The 22170-nt window shown below is 42.1% G+C and overlaps 1 protein-coding gene across 1 annotated transcript; it reads left to right on the top strand.

Annotated features, from left to right (window-relative positions):
• The first annotated feature begins 10020 nt into the window (after window positions 1–10020).
• LOC133906777 (NAC transcription factor 29-like) lies at window positions 10021–11834 on the top strand. Its single transcript, XM_062348786.1, has 3 exons — window positions 10021–10359; window positions 10482–10771; window positions 10877–11834. Exons 1-3 carry the CDS (start codon window positions 10191–10193, stop codon window positions 11546–11548), a joined length of 1131 nt encoding a protein of 376 aa, XP_062204770.1. The 5' UTR covers window positions 10021–10190; the 3' UTR covers window positions 11549–11834.
• Window positions 11835–22170: the final 10336 nt, after the last annotated feature.

Raw genomic sequence — 22170 nt, 5'->3', positions numbered from 1 at the left:
AGCCCTTGGCGAGATCTACAACTTTGTAGTTGATCACTTTTTATTTGAAGCTATATAGATACAAAAATGAACGTCTAAAAAATGTCGAAGGAAACCTCACACTTAACCACAAACTAAATTATTGTATCTAGTGTAAAACTAAAGCTTGAAAAAACAACACACAAAGCCACAAAGTTAAAAACCGCAAATTCAAAGATTTTTATCGTGAGTTTGGTATCTCGGATTGATGAAATGTCTGCACATCACCGGCCTTCCAGATGTATCACTATGTCTCCAAAAAATTTCAAACAATTTGAAGGTCAATTTTCGACAAAAAACTTCAGAGGTCCTATTGATGCTCTTTTGAGCCTTTTTTTGGAGGTCAAGAAATATACATGTCTAAAGACATGTATTTTTTTTCGGATGTGTCTCCTCGTTAGCTCTGAAAGTTGAGAAACCAAGTTGAAATGTGCTTTGGTTTATATGTGATGAGTGATTGACAAGTTTGTGGATTTGGTTTGATGATTTGGAATTGCTTGAGCATGTATATATGTTGCAAATATAATCATGTCTGGCTAGGCCTGGCAACGGGTCGGGTCGGGTCGGAGCTCCGCGGGTTTTAGACCCAGCGGGGGCGGGGGCGAAATTAGACCCGCGGGGGTCACGGGTCGGGTCCTCGAAATGGGTTCGGGTCGGGTTCGGGGATAAATTATCACCCGCGGGACTTCCACGGGGGCCCGAAGTAGTATGTGGCCCGTCACCGCATCACGTCCGTGGAGGCAGCCGATAGCCCATTTACGTTGCAGCCTTGCAGGCCCGCACCCCGCACGCCCAGCCCGCGTCACGTCCTCGTCGGGTTTCGGGTCCTCATCGGGTTTCGGGTCCCCACGGGGTTCAGGGTCGGGTTCATTTTTGCACCCGACATGTGATTCGGGTTCGGGTCGGGTTTTTTTATTCGGGTTTCGGGTCGGGTGCGTTCTGGCTGCACCCGGCCCCGATCCGCCCCGTTGCCAGGCCTATGTCTGGCCTAAAGTGAAAAGGAAATGGAGTTTATGTTTTATCTCTGAGTCTAGGGAAATTATACTCACCGGATGGTCCGGTTTGTAGTAGACTGTACACATCGGATAGTCCGGTGATTAGAGGCGGTGCACGTCGAAGTATTCTTTATTTGGCGGAAAAATTTAAATGTTGCACTGGACGATTTGGTGTTCATGATTTGAACACCGGATAGTTTTCCAGAGAAGTCTCTTTTTGGTGCTAGAGAGAAGATGCACACCGAACAGTCCGATGATGAGTTGTGTGAGTACCAAAGGCTTCATCGGATCATTTAATAGAGATGTTGCAAAATAAGGTCGGATGCAGTTGTACTCACCGGATGATCCGGTGGTGGACCTTGTACTCACAAGAGGTTTTTTCATGAGGTTTCCACAGAAAGAATCATTATACTCACCGGGTGGTTCGATGTTCAGAGACTGTACACACCGGAACATTCGGTGTTCACGTTTTTCTTTGGACTGCCTTTTTCAACAGGGATTTGATTTGAACTAACTTGTGATAAGTTTACATGGTATTTTGGAGATATATGTTTGCTTGTCTCATGATATGTAGGTGATAGATACAACTTGACGGCCAATGGCAAGATGATCAGGGCTAAGCGGGATGTTTGGTGCCAGACAATCGAGGAGGCTAGGCGGAGTCGAGGGTGATCCTAGCTATGCACATGTAGATCAAGTAAAGCTTGAAAAGATGGATGAAGACGATGTGTTGACAAAGTCAAGTGAAAGGGATGTTGATATAAGTGACAAGTTGGCTCGAGGGATCAGGAGCGGGAGAGACTTGTCAGTGATCAAGATCGCAAGAGGGAGTACACACATCGGCATCAGAATGCTTGCTTGAGGTCAAATCAAGCAGCTGTGAGTCACGCTTTGAGAAGTGTGCGAGACGGTCTCGCGATTTAGCCTCAAAACCGTGGAGAGGTGAAGTGCTCATGGCATCATCGCAGAGTTAGTGTCGAGGCGAAGCTAAGTCGTGAAGGTGTCATGGACATTCGATGGACGGAGCGAAAATAGACCAAAATGCCCCGGTGGTAGGTAGGATGCCATTGTAAGCGAAGAGTATTTTGGGAACAAAGAAGCTTAAGGGCTAAGTTACCTCCCTAGGCCTATAAGTAGAGGGGTAGGTTATAGGGAAGGTTAGAGCCAGTCATTTTGAGAGCCTTGCGATAGGTTTTGGAGGAGATGAGAAGATAGGCTTAGCCTTTGTAATGGGTTAGTGTTTTTTGACGGGAAAATATTCTGTAATCTGTCTAAAATAGGGCTGACCTTTGTGCTTAATGAAGTTTATTTTCTCACATCTGCTCATATTTATCTCCTTCTAGTCTCCTTATTTTGGTTCTCTTGCCTCAAGTGTAAGTCTTTCTAGCTTTCAAGTTGATTTTTATTTTTCTATTTGAGCTAAATGTTTTCACCTTATTGAGGCTATTCTTCTGGTTGTTAGAGGCATAAAATTCACATAAACATATATATATATATATATATATACAAGTGGATATTAAATTTTCTTGCCTCTATTCCATCAACTGAGGTTTTTTCTCTCTACATAGCCCGTGTTGATTCAAAGTTGCAAGCTTTTATGCAAGGTTCACCTTACCGACCGGAGCTCGGTTACCGAGCTCCGACGGTAACAAAAAATTCATGGTTACCGCAGTAACCGGTCGAAAATTCAAAAAAAATCGGATAAAATTCATTTTGCAAAATTTGAAATTTGGGAAAAAAATCACGATTTTAGCCGTTCAGTAACCGGTCGGTTTGGACCGGTTACCGAGCGGTTTTTGCGATTTATCGAGCTTTTTTCTCGAATTTTTTGTATTGTCAGTAACCGCTCGGTTTTCTCGATTTATCGAGCGGTTTTCTCGATTTTCAGTGAAGTTCAACAAAAAACCCAAAAATTATCTCAATCTTGTAAAATCAATAACTAATTCATCTTAGCTTCAAATCAAGTGAAAATTTTTTTGTTGGTTTCCTTGTAACATGATCTACATGATAAAAGTATTTATACTCATAAAAAAGTTCAAAATTTTCTGTGAGAAATTGTATTTTTTAAACCAAGTTAAATGCATAGTTTACTCTTTGCTAATCCAAAAATCATGAAACTAATTTTGTTAGTCTTCTTACATGATCCTATGTCTTTTAAAAATACATGAACTCATGAATTAGTTATTGTAACATGCATGATTGTGTAAATGTGTTGTGACTAGATTAATTCATAACTGACCCATCACACCTCAAAAATTAGTGAAACCACTTTCATTAGCTTATTTATACTATGATTTACGTAGAAAAAATAATAGTAGACATGAAAAAGTTAATTACAGTGCTGTTTCTTAACATATTCACTTTATGCTTGTGAACTTTGTAAAAATCATAGAGAAATTAATAAAACTCTAAATAAAGTGAAATAAATTTTAAAGATTCTCTTAAAATACGTTTTACACAAGAAAAATATGTGTTTGCATGTTAAACTTTTTCTTAACATGAGTTAATAACTGAGCCGCACGCTTCAATTTTTTTTCATTTTTTTCAAACTTCCTCCCTATAGAATATGATGCAAACAACATTGTTTTTGAAATTGTTTTCACAAAAGGTCTTAGAATTGTGTCTAGTTTTTTTTAAGAATTTTTTTGAATTTTTGAATTTTTTGAATTTTTTCGAATTTTTTGAATTCAAATTCGGTTACCGTTCGGTTTCTGAAACCGAACCGGACCTAGAAGGTCGGTTATCGCGATTTTTGAGTGGTTACCGTCGGTTTTTTGAACCGTGCTTTTATGCACAAAGACACATAGAATTGTCTTGAATGAAACCTATATGTCATATACCATCCGTGAAGTCATATTGCCTCGGAACTTCATTTCTTGAATAATCCCTCTAGTGTTTTCACTTCCGCTGAGATTTTGTGGCGCGTGGAGTGATTAAATAGGAGAATGTCATCAATTTCTAAAGAAATTTGTTGAGATGGCTAGTCACCTCTCTTCTAGTCGCTAATCTCGGTCCTACAAAAATAGAAGTCGAACATTGAAATCGGACTTCATATGTAAAAATTATGACTGTTTTACTGAACATTGCACGGATTGGACACAAATTTTTTCATACAGAATCGGATGGAGACAAACTTTATATGAACATTGTACAACTCGACGAGGTCTACAACTTTGTGGTTGATAACTTTTTCATTTAAAGTCATATAGATGCCCAAATAATTATAACGATTTTTAATAAATGGGAAACAAAACAAAAACATATTTTATTGCCATCAGCAAACACTCTATGGTGGGATGGTAAGGCAGCCTCGTGCAAGGAGTCTGGTCTCGGGTTCGATTCTCAACAACCTTATGCGTGTGTATTTCGCGTGACTTGTGACTGGTTGGGTGCGTGGTCGGGTGACTTATGACTGGTCGGATGACTTATGACTGGTCGAGTGTCTGGTCAGTGTCAAACATTTTTTCGGGCCAAAAATGTTTTCTTTTTTTGTTTTTTAAAACACACATTAGTGACGGTTCAGACCCGTCACTGATGTATAGTTATTAGTGACGGATCTAGATCCAGACTCGTCACTAATGTATAGCCATCAATGACAAATCTAGATCCAGATCCATCATTGATATTTCATTAGTGGCGGGTCTGGACCCGTCACTAATGTGTTGACATTAGTGACACGTTCGGAGTGACAGAGACTTTACCCATCACTAATAAGAGTTATCACCTATCACTAATAAACTATTTCTTACGTAATGGCTATGCCCACACTAACAATGCACACAAAACATGCATGTTCTAAATCTAAGAAAAGTTAGTAAGAAACAATGCATATGCACCTACTAAACATTTACTATGCCTTTTAGTAACATGAGAGTGCAAATACGATAATGATTAATAATTATGCCCTCGTTATCTCATTATACACATATTATGAAGCACAAGTGTGAGACCATTGAGGTATGATAGGTTTGGTGCACATTTTGGGAATTTCTCCTGTTTACCGGTACTATTTGGCTACCTAGGCTATTGATACCGTGCTTGGCGCACCACATAATATCGATATATAATGTCTGTGGCGTTATGTCATAGTTCATCTTGAGGTGGATCTATTCATCTAATTGATGCTAAATTTCTGCCCCTCAAAACAGATACTGTTTTTAGTTGTGCATGTTACAAAATCACCTTCTCCCGAGGACCTGAGTTTCGTCGTTGATGATGGCCCGACGGGCCCTCCCTCCGATGGATGGGACTATGGTGATGAAGATGAGTTGCTCGACCATGAGCATGAGGGGCCTAAGGACCAGACAAAAAACAAGGCAAAAAAAACATTTCTTCATCTTCCAGTGCTTTCAGAAAAAAGAATGAAAGGTTCATAAAAGATACTGTAAAATTAAGGAGCAGGTCGATCATATCCCTTCATGGATGCATCATGCATGGTCGCCATGGCCGGGATGGATATGATCGGATGATGTCGGCGTGTTGGTACCTGGACCGCACACCGCGCGCAGGGTGCAGGAGATCATTGGGCGCACTGCGAAATGCATGCATCCGTACGTGTTCTAATATATCCTCATGGTATAGTACTCCATGCCATGTATGAGTGTGTGATCTCTGCATGCATGTCTCTGTCGACGTAGGAACGTGCTAACGTACCATAATCCATCAATCGATGACTGACCAGATATATAATTGATTCTTATCTCGTCGCATGCACGAAGCCAACCGATGAAGCAAGGACGGCACAGGTGGCGCTGCAGATATAGATAGCTCATCAGTGACACTTGCCCACGCACGCACTCACGCGCCACTTTTCAAGGAGAGCTCCATCGGCGCCACACAGATCAGGCCATGCATGTAAGCAGCTAATCAAGCTAGACCTAGATTGTCAAAAAGTGCAAGCTAGGCGGCCGGCCACACAAACCTGTCTGAATTTGACGACAAGTATAAGGGCATGTTTGGTAAAACTTTTTCTGATTTAATTTTTTTGAGTGATTATCTGATTAAAGTGATTCTGTGGCTGAAAGTGATTCTACAGTGATTCGTTAGAATAAACTATATGGAGAAAATGATTCTGTGCGGGAAGTAAATCAGGGAAAACTGTTTTTTTCAGCCCCTAACTTCTATTTCATTTCAGAGAATCATTTCCATAGATTCCACTAAGGGAGCTAAAAGCTGAAAGCTGCTGTTTGATAGAGCTCCCTTGATTCAAAAGAAGATTGATAGAATAAGATGGAGTTTCCTGTGGAGAGGAGAAACACCGGAAAATGTGAATGCGGGGCACTGTCTAGTAAACTGGACCTCAGTCACCAAGCCAAAACGTCTTGGCGGTTTGGGTACTTTAGAATGGGAAAGGTTCGCAAGGGCACTGAGAATTCGTTGGCTTTGGTTTGATTGGCAAGATCAAGAACGGCCCTGGAAGGGCATGCCGGTTCCATTCAATGCAAACGACAAGGCCCTCTTCAACGCGTCGACCATAGTGTCAGTGGGAAATGGAGAGAGGGCCTCTTTCTGGTTCTCTAGTTGGTTGAATGGTAATGCTCCTCGCAACATTGCGCCTCTCATTTTCAACAAATCCTGGAGGAAAAATTTCAATGTGAAAGTCGATCTTACCCAACAAAGATGGCTACGCTACATTCAAACCCTGGAAACGGATGAAGGGCTTCAGCAGCTAATTGACTTATGGTGTCTGGTGCGTGATATTATCCTACATGACGATGTTTAGGACTCCGTCTCTTGGAAATGGGCAACAAACGGACAGTACTCCATTAAAAGCGCTTACGATATCCAGTTTGCAAGATGTTTTAAAAGATATAGTATGCAGGATATCTGGAGAGCCAAAGCAGAGCAAAAAGGCAAAATGTTTGCTTGGATCCTTTTGCAAAATAAGATTCTAACCGCAGACAATTTGGCGAAAAGAAGTTGGCCACACAACCAAATTTGCCAATTATGTGATCAAGCAAATGAAACCGCTATGCATTTGTGCAAGGATTGTGTCTACACTAGGGAGGTTTGGATGCATATTTCACATTGGTTGCATTTTGAAAACTTGCTGCTTCTCAGCCAATTCCAAACCATTTCTGGTTGGTGGAAAGCCTCTTCAAGAGTGATTGATCAAGAACTTCGGCGAGACTTCAATGAAATTGTGATTACTTTTTGTGGAATATTTGGAAGGAGCAGAATCAAATAACGTTTCAAAACAAAAAAGAAGAGGCGCTCAAGGTCGCACTGTTACTCAAAGAGCACATCGACGACATCCTTGTAGCGTTGCCTGCAGTTTCTTAGTCTTTTCGTTTTGGTTGTAACCGTTTCTTCTTCCCTTTCCTTCGGTTGTCGTAGCTTAACTAGAACTTAGGTGAGCTCCAATTCTGAATTTTGTTTTCTTCATGGACCGTGTTCCTATCCTCATATTGTTTTTAATCTTTTTTACTCCTAATCTAATAAAACGGTAGACCTCCCGCCGACTTTCTAAAAAAAACAGAGCTCATTTGATTCTAGTCGAAAAACTGTTCTGAGAACTCTGCCAAATAGACTCTAACTTGCACAAGCAATTCATACGGGCACATTGCGTCCTTTTCGCACATTTCGTCACTTGGGTCGTCAGCGTCCAGATTCTCGACCTTCATTCTTCCCTGATCTGGAGCCACGCGCCCCGTTGCCATGGCATTTGCAAATTGGACTGGTGTGTGTGCATGTGTCCTATATAGCTGCTAGCTTGTTTAGAATCCGCTTGTAACGCATGCATGAAGTTTATCGTAAACACTCGAGTGTCGATAGAATCAAACGTGAGATAGGGAAAACGACATGCATGGGGGCCGGAGGCGCAATGGATCAAGCTTGTAGAGGTTCTCAATGTGCCGGCCGGCGAGGTGGAGGGGCGCCTGGCCGGGGAGCATTGGTCACACTAGGTGCTGTGGAGGCAACAAATTAAGCAATTGCGGTGTAGGGTTCAGGGAGGTGACGATTGAGAGTATAGGAATGAGAAGAGGGGATAATGCTAGCTAGACAACAAGTATATATATAGGGGTTTATGATATCTTAGGTATCACTGTTAGCTGAATTCTTGAGTCGGCAGTGATAAGGTTCTTCACTACCGATCCATCGAACCGACAGTGATAGTTGTACTGGCCGTTGCCTACTGCCGGCTCTAAAACCGACAGTGAAGGTGGTTTTAAAGCCGGCAGTGAAGAGGGTTTCTGCAGTAGTATGCTAATCTATAGTGGAGAACTAACAAAGAAATTAAAAAGTGGCGCTGGACCATTTAGGATCTAATCTACAGAAAATCTAGCACAAAATTAGAATCGTCGTTGAGGTATAAACATGTGAACTAACGTACTTTACATTCTCGCTATGAGGTCTAGGGCCAACCGAAAAGCTTTCACCACATATTAGGAAATCATAAACAGTTTTAGATGATAATTAAAGTCAAACACATTGATTTTACCAATTAATCTCTACTGTAAACTTTAGAAGCAGCCACAAATATGATGGAGGTGTATGGCCATCTCTTGGCCTTTTTCACGATCATAACCACAAGTAGAAACACACAAGAATTTAGGATTTTATTTGGCAGAGTTCTCAAAGTAACTCCTCGACTAGAACCAGAGGAGTTCTGTCAAACAACTTTTTAATTTTTGACTCTTAATTAGAATTTGTGAGAGTGATTATCTGGAATGAACTAGACGCTACGAGGTGGAAAAAGTAGTTTATTTTAATTCACTTTTCATATAAAATCACTTTTTTCGTAGAATTTATCTAAAAATCACTTTCAACAATATAATAACTTAATTTCTTTAAAAAATAAGTATCTTTTAAAAAATTAGGTAAGAAACAGCTTTAACAAACATACCATTAGTATCGAGGGAGTGCACGAATTCCATAGAGTGGGCCCCACCCACTCAGAAAACAAAGAGCCAGTCAAAATCTACGAGCTGATGGAGCTCGCCGCAAATTAATTAAAGCCGCCAAACATCATCGCACATATCATTGGCGGTAAGGACAGGTCGACACGTGGTCGTCGTCCACATCGTCTTCTTCATCTTATCAAATCATTCTTTTGCTTTCGTTCTTCCCCCCTTGCACACGCCCGGCTGCCTTACGTGGAGCCACGCCGATAACCTTGCACGCGCCCGAGGGCAAATTAGTCACTTGCAAGTACTCGATTAGCTCGTAAATTCTACTCGCTCGCCCAATCGATCGTCGCCCTGTTTGGCTGCTTCTGACGACATAGTCGGAAGAATCCATTAGCTTTTTAAAGTACAAATCAGATGCATATACCTACATCACACTCACGCCTATATATCTAAATAAGATTAAATATATAATCTAACGTAAGTACAGACACACACTTTAACTACTGAATAAACTTGCACATATATAGGCTATTTCTTTTACTATCTAATCCAAAAAAATATAAACATACGTATCCAATTTAGAACTCGAACTAGTGATCATATTCTACTATAAATAGTCCTAATCAACTGAGCTATACTTAATTAATTGTTAAGAATCCATTAGCTTGCTTCTGACAACATAGTCTGAAGAATCTATTAGCTTTTTAAAGTACAAATCAGATGTATAAACCCACATCACACTCACATCCATATATCTAAATAAGACTGAGTGTAAAATCTAATGTAGTACGGATATATACTTTGATCGCTGAATCAACCTGTATATATATAGACTATTTCTTTTACAATCTAATTAAAAAAAATATAAACATACATACCGAGTTTAGAACTTGAACTAGTGAACATATTCTACTACAAATAGTCTTAATCAACTGGGCTATACTTAATTGTTAAGAATCCATTAGCTTGCAGCACATACCCCAATTGATACTGCCTAATTAAGTGTGGAAAGGGGCCAAAGTCAGATACCAAGCTTGGGTCATTGTTCCTGACACGTGGTAATTGACTATTGTGCCCTTGTACGTCATACTAATCCATATTGGACCCATACATACTGCACCCACTCGTTAGAAGACAAGGCGTGGATGGCATCCATCTATAAATTCAAGGCCCAGTCCCTGCACCTCAAAAATTTCAAATCTCATGCTTCCCTTCTGAATAGCACACCACATAAGCTAAGGTTTAGGAGGCAGTAGCCATCTTCTTCCAGCCACGCTACCTAACCTAGCTAGCTCACTGTGACAGCAGACACCAGATCACATTCACCATGGCCAGCACCAGTAGACTGCCTGCTCTTCCAGCAGGTTTCCGATTCCACCCCACAGATGAGGAGCTCATCGTTCACTACCTCATGAACCAGGCTGCCTCCATACCATGCCCTGTGCCCATCGTCGCCGAGGTCAACATCTACCAGTGCAACCCATGGGATCTTCCTGGTAATTACTAGCTAACAGCAACACCCCAAATGGTCAATTCATAACACCGGTTTACCTTAAAGAAAATTGGATTGTTTGTATTTCATTCTTAAACTTATTTTCTTCTCTTTTTTTTTCTTTAGCCAAAGCTCTGTTCGGAGAGAATGAGTGGTACTTCTTCAGCCCGAGGGACCGCAAGTACCCGAACGGCGCCCGGCCGAATCGCGCCGCCGGATCAGGCTACTGGAAGGCCACCGGCACTGACAAGGCCATCCTGTCGACTCCGACGAGTGAGAACATTGGAGTCAAGAAGGCCCTTGTGTTCTACAGGGGTAAGCCTCCCAAGGGTGCCAAGACAGATTGGATCATGCACGAGTACCGCCTCACAGGAGCTAACAAGACCACAAAGCGCAGCAGAGGATCCTCCATGAGGGTGAGATGAATGTGTTTTCTAATAATATTCTTTTGCAGTTACTTGCACCAGCTGGCCTATGCAATTTTCCTGAATTCTTAACATTCTTTTTTTTGTTTGTTTCAGTTGGATGACTGGGTGCTGTGCAGAATCTACAAGAAGAGCAACAACGTTCAGTTCTCTGATCAGGAGCAGGCGGGCTCAACTGTGGAGGGAGACTACTCCCTAAACAACAGCATGAATTCTGCTGTTGCATCCTCGCCAAAATCTGAAGCTGTTGCCGACGATCAGTTCCATCCGACGACCATGAGCATGAGCAAGTCATGTTCGCTCACCGATCTCCTCGACACCATCGACTACTCGGTGCTCTCGCAGCTGCTCCTCGACGGCTCATCTACTGATGCCCCAGCTGAGGCTGAGCCACTGCAAAGCCCACTAATCTATCCAACAGGAATACTCGCATGCCAAGAGCTTAACTACAACAACTACGTGAATAATAGACTCATCAGTATGACACCACAAGTAGATGCATCTTCATATTATAGTACCAACTATAACGGCATGAAAAGGAAGAGAATAATGACGATGAATGGTGCTGGCTCCTTCGATGATGGCGGCAATTTCGTGAAAAAATTGCAACTGCCAAGTGTTTCAAGGAATGGCAATATTGGCAGCGCAAGCAGCTACCGCACCCAGCAGCTTGTAGGCACCAGTAGCTTTCAGCACAGAAGCCTGCTGAGCCATCCGTTTCTGAACCAGCAGCAGCTGCTACTGAACAACCACCTCGAGCTGCAGTAGCAAGCCTGTGAATTGATGCAACTAAAACTTCGTTGGACAAACAGATCAGCTGCGGAGTTTTATCTCTACAGGGGTTTGAACTTCCTGTATAGACTCACGACAGGTAGACAGGCAGACTGAAGGAGTCTTGTTCTTGCAGGGAACAAATAATCGGAATTTCCCATATGGGATTTAGAAGTTGTTCGTTTTCATTATTTTCATGTAAAAGCAAGATTGTAAATTAGGGGTGTACTGCAAACCATCATCTTGAGATCAATGAATGTTGACCACGTTTCTTGTTGGTATCTTTTGCATGTGCTGTTTGAATCCTTATCCAGTTTGGTGAGAAGAGAAGCAGTTGATTAATCCAGTGGGTTGGAATATACCTAGCTGCTTCCTGCTGATACCATTGTAGAGATGAAAACGAGAGATGCCGTACTTAGTACGTAGACCTAGTTATTAATACTAGCAATGCAATGACCGACGTGTAGCTTAGTTATATAGCTCCTCCATGTGTGTAGTATCATCAGTTCTACCACATCAGAACATCCTTCCTTGCTCATATCTTTCACCGCACTCCAAACCAAGGCCCAGAAGACAAACACTTCAGGACAAACTAATCAATTTAATTTCCGTAAAAATGTTGTGCCTCTTGCGTCCAATCTATTCCTAACAGTTGAGAATCCATAATTCAACGCTGAAGGCTGCATGTTTGGCCACACATAGCCATGCTGCATGCGTCGGTGGACCAATGCAATGGCAAAACGTCATCACCGAAACAAATGGTATTCTGATGGCCGGCCGCAAAGACACCGGATGACGACGATGGCGCCGGCGCACGTTGCTCAAATACGACCACTTGCTTATTTTATATATGTGCACGGTTCGTGATGGTCCACATATGACATGCTCAGTAAGATAAGCCTAGTTGATCCTGCCCCATTTGGTTAAGAAAGTCTCCTCATTGGAGACACCCATTTGTTTACATGCTTCTGGCTACCTCTTTCAAACCATCATAGTACCATGACAATGCAAAGAGATAATGCAAAGAATGCATGCAGCTAACTTTTCGATGTGGTCTACCTCTGCAAACCCATGCTTTGAAGCAATAACGAAGAAATTAAACTAGCTGCACAGCACGAGGTCACATGTCAAAGAGCCTAACTATGTGCGGTTGGTGCTTAATTCTGCATTAGTTTAAGTGCCGGAGAAGATATATAGTATCTAGCTAGCTAAAAGAGGCGATGACTGACAAAAGCAGCTAGATAAGAGATGAGTGGGATGACCGAAACGTCCCGAAGCGGATGAATCTTCCAATCCATCGCGGCCGCCAAGGCTGCAGCTGGTTTGGTGGTCACGCAGGCACCGGCTCCGGCTCAGGCTCCGGCGCTGACGGCTCTGAGATCATACAAAATGAACCTGCACGAAGAATCCGTTCTGACTCACTACTACAAAAGTTATTTATCGAGATACCTAGAGTTTATTTTTATAGTCAGTTTATATGATAAACCGTCTGAGTAGTAGACTGAGATCCCGTACGATTTTGGGCTACATGTGAAAATTAATTTTTGCAGGTGATTTCTTATGAGAACCGCTTATGATAATGGAATCTATTTTTACAGGTGGTTCATATAATGATCCGCCTGTAGAAATACGTCATTTCTAAAGACTTTTATTTATGTTAACTGTCTGCAGAAATGCGTCATTTACACATATGGTTTACATAAGGAACCGTCTCTGAAAACTAATTTTCAGAGATGATTTCTTATGTGAATCACCTATGATAATCTTTTCGTAAACAGTATCTCCCCGCGGGAAACTCCACCACTACAAAACTAGTTATTATTCATCACTGCCTTTTGTAAAAACCGACAGTGAAAACGTATCACTGTCGGTTCTTAACCTCTCACACCCAAATCGTGGTAGAGCCGCTAGAAACCGGCACTGATAGTTGATATAAGTGTCAGTTTGTGTTATAAACCGGCACTAATACATCAGTGCTGGTTTGTAACATGAATCGACACTGATATCAACATATCAGTGCCCGTTGTAGGACGAATCGACAGTGAAACCATCAGACCCGAAATTTTACATCGATGAGGCTCCACGCACTCATGTCCGACTCAGGTCACACGCGATATTTTTCACCGGCTCCTCCACTCCACACACTCTCCTCTCTCTCCACTCCACACATACTCTCTCCACTCTCTCTGTGCTGCAGAAGCCGCAGAGCTTAGGAGGAGCATCTTGGTAGGCTCGGCGAGAGCAGCAGTAGCAGCCGTGCTCTCATGGTAGCCCCCCAAGACCATCTGGATGCGGCAGGCTGAGGAGGCCAAGCTCATGTCCAAGGTCGAGAACTCCGTCGCCGCCAAGGCCACCTTCGATGCCACCTTCAAGGCCCTCACCTCCGCCTCCACCGCGTCTGGCGATGATGACCAAGAACCGGATCCTACCCCGCCCTCCCCTGCAGAAGCAGCCTCCCCAGACTCTGACGATGACACCCCAACCCCACTCGGCCTGGTTGACCCCTTCGAGTGCTTCATCGTTGGTGGCTTCGCGGGGGCTCTAATGACCCTCACCGTCATCGCCAAGGACGAAGGCGCGGGTGGTGGTGCGTGGACAGGGTGGGTGGGGTTTCGGCTTATGAAGGACCTCGAAAAGCGCGGCTATGACGCAGATCCATTGTTTTTTATTTTTGGGGTTTTGTTTTGATTTTTGGGTTGCAATGTCATGCTTGTCGTGCTTGTGTATGTGGAGGGGAGCTCAGCGGTGGTGGTGGCGGCGGCAGTTGCGACGGCGGAGCGGTGGCAGCAGTGGCGGTGGGGGAGCGGCGATGGAAGTGGCATCCGAGTAAGCTTGATTTCGAGCCGGCTCGGATGCCACTCCCATCGCCGCTAATTTTCTCTTTTTTATTGTCTGGAAATGCTAATAGTGTTGGTTGCCTACCCGGCATTGATAGTATCCAACTATCAGTGCCGAGTGAAGAGTGTCGGTTGAAAAACCGACAGTGAAATCGTTTTTCAACCGGCACTGTTAGGCATTTTTGTAGTAGTGCTCCATTCAGACAGGGGTCATTGTGTTTGAACAGAACAACTCAGATGCGGCCACGAGTTTTGAAAACAAAGGAGGAAGATTTTATTTTTGAATTTCTTGGAGGAGCCATGTAAAGTAAGGGTATCTCAAGTAAGGGTATCTCATCTCTAGCTAGCATCTTTTTGAAGTTTAGATTTAGATTTAAGGTATAATTAGGGTTTATATGTGATCTAGAGATGCTCATGGTTCTAGCCATTTAGATCCTCGAATTAGCTAAAATTTGTGGTAAATGTTGATTTAATTATGTAGATTCACATGATTCTAGCATTATATTTAAAAAATGTAGCTAGAATTTGATGTTTTTAGTCTCTAGGAGGTTTTTATCATGAATGGAGATTTTTTGATATATCTAGATGTAGAGGGAGAGGGAGTAATAAATCTATATTGTTCCGAGTCATAAATTTGTGCTAATGTAGATTCAATTGTGTAGACATATTATAATCATAACAAGCCCAATTTTCCTATTTTTAAAATAATCTTATTTATTATGATTTTCTTATTAATTAATTTATGTATCATATTTTGTGGTTGATGTTAAAGAAACCAAGGAATGTAAGGTTCGCGTTGAGTACCAATGGAATGAATCCTTTTAGTGACATGAGCACCTCACATAGTACTTGGCTAGTGGTTGTGGCCATCTACAATCTTCCTCTATACCTATGCATGAAACAAAAGTACCTTATGCTGTTCATTCTTATCCAAAGACTGAAACAATCTGACAACGATATAGATGTGTTTGTGGAACCATTGATGGAAGATATGGCGAAACTGTGGAATGATGGGTTCCGGGTGTGGGATGAGTTTCGACGACAGTACTTCACGTTAAAAGCCATGATTTTCGTTACATCAGTGATTATCCCGTCCTTTTTTGCCTATCGGGACATGTTAAAGGGAAGTAAGGATGTGTAGTATGCTAGGATGAAACCACATCTATGTACCTTTCATACTCACAGAAGGTAGTGTATATGCGACACTGATGGTTCTTACTCAAAACTCACAAATACAACTGAGCATGGTACTGACCCAAAACCTCACAATGGGGAACTAGTGTTTGAAATGGTCAAGAACATTAATGTTGTTTTTGGGAAGCCGACGAAGGGTAAAAAGAGGAAGAAAAGTGAGACACCGACCGGCATGCTGTGGAAGAAGATGCAATTTTCTTTAAGTATTTGCTCTAGTGGAAGGACTTGGACGTTTGCCACATCATCGATGTCATGCACATTGAAAAAAGATGTATGTGATAGCATCCTTGGCCCCTTACATGACATACTAGACAAGACAAAGGATGAAATGAAGTCACGTAAGGACTGGGTGCATTTTGAAATTGGGCCAGAGCTATACCCTGAAGACATACCAAATAGGAAACATTACATTCCCTCGGCTAGCTACTCTCTAATACATGAGGAGAAAAGACACTGTGCAAGTGCTTACGTGGGGAGAGAGTCCCGACTGGTTACTCATCCAATATCAAGAAACTAGTCTCAATGAAAGATTTGAAGCTAATCGGTATGAAGTCTCACGATTGTCATATGATGATGATGCAGATGCTTCCTATTACAATCAGAGGTATCAAACCAGGATACATAAAGGTAGTCATCACACGGTTGTGTCACTTCTTCAAAGCAATTGTACAGAAGGTGATCAATGCCAAAAAAACTGGGTGCTCTACATAGTTACTTGGTAGAGACTATGTGCCAACTTGAGATGTGCTTTTCTACATCCTTTTTCGATGTCATGGTACACCTCTTGGTTCACATCATGAATGAGATAATTGCACTGGGCCAAAATGGCGGCGTTCGGATAGAATCCTATGACATAATAGGGGAAAAGAGCACCTACTATGGGTTCATTGATCAAATTTGGGATCTCGACTATGGAGTGAATCTGCAGGTCCTCGTCTTTCAGTTGTAGCGAAAATGACCCTATTAGGCCAAGATTGTGATTTTGGTGATTAATGACAACATAGTCATTGGGACTAACATGTTTGTCAAGAATATATGTTAGTAGGTCTCATGGATATAATACATGAAGAAGCCATCACAGCCGGGACAAAATTTGATTGAATTGGAAAAAGTCCTAGAGAAATTGTTCTCACTGGAAGGTCTGGCGCTGTAAGAATTGTACTCATCGGAGCATTATGTCCAGCGGCAGGTAGCCTCACTGGATGATCCGGTGATAAAAAATATACATGCCAGAGTAATTCTGTCAGAAGGGGTCAGAGTGGATTACACTCATCGGAAGGTCCGGTAACGAAGACCATGCACACCAGAGGCTTCACCGGAGCATTTAACAAAGTGTGTGGAAAACCAAAAAAGAAAAAATTCTACACACCGGAAGGTCCGGTGATGAAGATAGTGCACACCGGAGGCTTCACCTGAGTATTTAACAGAAAGTGTGGAAAACCTAGAAAATAAGAAGTTCTACATACTAGAAGGTCCGGTGATGAAGACAGTGCACACTGGAGTATTTTGTGCAGAGAAGAAGTTTAGCGCGGTCTGGCTCAGGATAACTCATCGGATAGTCCGGTGATAGATTGAAGATTACACCAGACAATCCGGTGTTCAGAAGAACTCTGAGTGGAGTTCCAACGGCTAGTTTTTGAGAATGTACACACTGTATGGTCTGGTGCTTGGAGCTCTATTAACGCCGGATCATCCGGTGTTCACAGAATATGTGAGCCGTTGGGATAATGGCTAGTCCGCGGGGTTGAGGCTATAAATACCCCTCCACTCATTCATTTGAAGTAGCTGGAGTCCAGAGAAACTCTTGTACACATAAGAAGACATCCAAGCCATCCAAGAGCATAAAGTGTTTATCCAAGGCAATTAAGCACACTATTAGTAAGTGATTAGTGCTCATAGTCCCAGAGAGAAGAGTTGCTAAGTGCTGCAACTTAGAGTGTGGATCAAGAAGTGATCCAAGTTTGTACCACTTGGTATGCCGGCACCTTGGAATCTTTGTGACTCGCTGGTAACTTGTTGACCCTCCGACTTGGTGTGGAGCGGCGACAAGAGGATTGTGCGGGGATGTGGAGGCCCTTGTTTTTGTGACTAAATTTCCAAAGCGAAGACGACATATAAGTAACCGGAAGAGAGGTTAGTTGTGAGACCTCGCCTTGATGGCTTGGTGGCTCATCGTGCTTGAGGTCTTGTCTTGGTTAGTTGGTATCTCAAGAGTCGTGACCGAAAGAGACTTGGCGACCAGGAGCATATACTTTGTGGAGCTTCAACGTGGACTAGGGGTGGCTTGTGTGCCACCATACCATGGGATAAAAATCCCTCGTGCCGAGTTTGTCTCTCTACCTCATTTACGTTTTCGTATTTAATTACTTGTAATTTAACCTACAATTCTCTTAAGCGGTAGAGTAGACACACTAGATAAGCCTAGAACACATTTAGATAGAAATTGAGATAGGCTTATCTTGTGAAAGTTTTGAAGCTAATAGTTTTAAGTGTCCTAATTCACCCCCCTCTTAGGACATCCTCGATTCCCTTCATAGTGCAAATGGGTCAAATACCCAAATGGTGTGGCAATGGACAACTACGGGTTCACAACTATCGACCTCAGCATTGTAGGCCACCAAGATGACCCGCGAGTACTCACTGATCATGTTGCACATGTTTTCTATATAATCGACCCTCCGAATAAAAAGAAGCATGTAGTTATTGCTGGAAAACAAGGAATTATAGGAGTTTAGAATGTGGAGAATGAGAAAGAATAAAATCAGTTCGATGACGTGCCGCCTTTCAGACATCCAAAAAAGATCAAACTTGTAAAAGCAACCCTCAATAGATCTATTATGACTTACATGCGCCTTAATGGTGTAGGAAAAACAGTTCAACGCAAATAGTACCATGTTATGTAACTTAGTTTGCAATGTGATTTTCATGTTATGTAATTTAATTGTCAATGTGAAATTCATGTTATGTAACTTAATTTTCAATGTGATTATTGATTCCCAAAAGTGACAAGAAATGATAATGTTTAATAAACATATAAAAACATATTTAACTTATATCGAGGGCACATATGGAGTAATAATATGCTTTAATTTATATTTAGGGCATTTATTAAATATATTCATATAGAATATGTACTAGATACATGTATTTACGGCATGCTTTAATTTATATTTCTGGGAAAAAAATAAAAAAACATATTTAAAATGATTTTCATAGGCGGGTTTGTTAAGTGAACCGCCTGTGAAATTAATTTATACAGGCGATTCGTTAAGTTAACCGCGTGTGAAAATGCATTTTCATAGGTGGTTCGTGAAGTTAACCATCTGTGGAAATGAATTGTATATATATGGAGTCAACACAACCCCTAAACCCTAATCCTATTGGAGAGTAGACAGTCGCGCTGCCAGGCTGCTGAAGTCCCACACCGGTTGCCCTCTCCCTCCAACGACGTCCGTCACCGTCGAAGCCGATGTCATCGCGGAGTCAGAGCGTCGTCGCCCCAACGGAGGAGAAGCCGCCTCGGCCGTCACCCCCACGGAAGAGGAGCCTCCCCGTGCTGCCGCCGCCCCTGAGGAGGAGCCTCCCTCGGCACCGTCACCCCCATAGAGGAGGAGCCACCCATGCCACCGTTGCCTCCAAGGAGGAGCCACACCCCGCACCACCGTCACCCCCATAGAGGAGGAGTCACTGCTGCCACCAACGCCAACACCGAGGACCACCTCGCCATGGTGAGTAGCCATCCCCTCATTTTGGTCACCCAGCCGAGCCATCATAGCTAGTGCTCCGGTCGAGCAGTGGTCCGTTTTTCTTCTCTGTGTGATGCCCAACCATCATGCTGTTGTGCTCTTTGTGATGCCTGGCCATCGTGTTGCCGTGCTTTCCTTTATGACTGCATAGAAATCTTCCCTTCATATGACACAACATTGCTGAATTTGCTAGATTGTATCGGTTCAGTTGCAGTTGTCGTGATGTGCTACATGCATTAGGGAATTTAATATATAGTTAGTTATAGAGAGATGTATACTAAATCTATCAGTGTTTTTCTATTATGGTGTAACAATGTTTCTACCAACTAAAAAGTGTACAGTTCCAATGGAGCCTTAGTTACATTATTGTTATTTGAACTTTATCAATAACAATGTTTTGCGAAAGTTCATGTTCTTCTCAAGGAACAAGTCACCCATTGTTATCATCTTATTAAACTTGTTTTTCATGTTGAATTTGATGCAAGCTAGCTACCTCTCCCGTACTTGCTATTGTTTGATGAAAATTCACAAACAATGTACTAGCCAACAAAGCATGCTCTAAGATTGTTCTAAGTTAGGGCATGGCACCAGACCATATATGTAACTTGTTACAATTTGTCTAATAAGTAAGCCATGATACTTTTTGAGAGGGAGATCACAATTCTGACTCGTCCTGGTGGTATCCCGAGGTCCATTTTTGAGATAATGGTTTGTACTAAAGGTATTGATTGTTCATGCATCTGTGTTAGACCCTGCATTGTTACATGATATAGCCATGTGATAGTGTGTAGTTTTGTTCACACTACATAGCACCATTTGTCTTGGATACCTCATTTTATGTTTACAACCACAAGTTTGTAAAAATATCATTCTTCAAATTCATCAGTTCCGAGAACCTTGTGGCTTGGTATTCCTAACACTTGCAATCATTTAGTGGTACAGATGAGGTTATTATATGTTTGAAACGTATCATATATTTACATATTTAGCAACCGAACCGATAAAACATCACTTTAGTTTGATAAGAATAATTCAGTTAGCTCTTTACATTATTACTTTATCAATATCATATATTCACATATTGTTAGTGTCAGGGAAACATTTTTTATGAACATGAATGTAAAAGCTGCCTGAACTACTATGGGCTAAAGAGCCTCCGTAATTGGAGTGCAAATATTTATGGGCTGAGTTTTATATGTTTTTGAACTATTCTAAGTCATTGTCTTTATATCAAGCTTAGTAATTCGATCATGTCATGAATGATTTATCATTTGTTACAACAAAACACATTGTATTGATGATGGATGAACCAAAGTATGTTACTGTAAAAACTATATCTTGACGCTATTCCATTTTGATTCATTCTTCGTAGATTTTCTGGTAAAATTGCAAAGTACACTTGCAACTATGGTCGTTTGCCAAAAATCTTCCAACATCTTGCTTCACAATAGCATATTGGAATGAGAAATTTCATTAATGAACCATTGCATACTTGTCATTTTTTTAGGCAACAATAATCTACTGGTCGATTAAGTACCATGTGGTAGAAGATGAAAGTAACCCCTAAGAAACCAGAAGTACAAAGGATGCTCACACTAGAGGGTGCCTTGGTACAAGATGGGGCGGTATAAGTAGGAGGTCGGATAGGAGCTCAAGCCCCCCTAAGAAACTAGAAGCACAGAGGATGCTCACAATAGAGGACGCCCTGGTACAGAGGATGCTCGCAATAGAGGGTGCCTCGGCACAAAATGGGGTGGATATAAGCAGGAGGTCAGATAGGAGCCCAAGCCCACACCAGTCATCCTCCTCCGGTAGCAGCGAAAGCTTAGACTCGTATCATAGCCTGAGCCCTGTCCGTGCAAGTGGGAAAGCTGACGTAAAAAAAGTAGCCCCGAATACGATCCCAACGATAAGGTATTGAGATAAGTCAAGGCATTTTATACTACTTAAATGAAGGAATATTTTTTGTTTATATCAACTCTCTTTTTTCTCTCTCTAGAGGGTGAGGGTGCAAATATCTTCGCGCCGATCATCTGCGCCACAACTTTCCGCTTCCTCTATCCCCAAAACTTCGAGTCCCTCTAGGGGTATGCTGAAATGAAGACAGGGCGAGCGAAGCAAAAATAAATTACCGTCTGACACTTATACAATAATGCAAGTTAGTATTGAAGGGGAGCCTGTTGCACCTCGTGAGGCCTGTGCCAAATTCCACAATAGTTGTAGATTTCTTATCAAGGAGTACGTCCCAATCACAATAACTAATTGGCGGTTGTTACCGGGTGAGACGAAGGAGTTCCTGTGGGCAACATTGTAGAGAACCATCAGATTTCCCTCGGAAATAGAAGAAGTCGCCAAACAGAATGCATTAAAAACTATGGGAAAGAGCTTCTGAGGGTGGAAGAGTGAGCTGAATAAGGACTTTATGAAGACTTGGTACCCTTTAATAAATACGGAAAGATTACACCAGACCAATAGGCGGAGTTTGTTCGGCAAAAGACCACACTTGAAGCCATCAAATTGGGTGAATCGTTTAAACATCTTGTGAAGCAGAACAAGTATCGACATCACCTGAGCTCATTTGGGTACGCCCCCAAAATTTCTAATTGGAGGAGGCAAGAAGAAGAGGTTGCCTGGATTGGAAAACCTAACCCTTTAGAAAATTGTGATGAGCGAAGCAGGAACTGATTTACACTCGATCAGAACGAACCGAGTCTAGGGACTTAGCCTTCAAAAGCCCCGAGACCATAGAAGTGACCCAGACCATTAATCGCTAATGAAGGGTCTTTAGAGCCCGACAAGGAGAATGACCTGTTTACCAAGGCTCTAGGAGACAAGGAACACT

Source organism: Phragmites australis, chromosome 23 (assembly GCF_958298935.1).
Source record: "Phragmites australis chromosome 23, lpPhrAust1.1, whole genome shotgun sequence".
NCBI classification, from domain to species: domain Eukaryota; kingdom Viridiplantae; phylum Streptophyta; class Magnoliopsida; order Poales; family Poaceae; genus Phragmites; species Phragmites australis.
This window is presented reverse-complemented; position numbering and strand designations above follow the sequence as displayed.

Bases quoted from the DNA above. Each gene is read 5' to 3' on its own strand.
- LOC133906777 (XM_062348786.1), top strand. From the start codon at position 10,191: ATGGCCAGCACCAGTAGACTGCCTGCTCTTCCAGCAGGTTTCCGATTC. The intron at 10,360-10,481 runs GTAATTACTAGC...TTTTTTCTTTAG, and splicing joins CAACCCATGGGATCTTCCTG to CCAAAGCTCTGTTCGGAGAG. The intron at 10,772-10,876 runs GTGAGATGAATG...TGTTTGTTTCAG, and splicing joins GCAGAGGATCCTCCATGAGG to TTGGATGACTGGGTGCTGTG.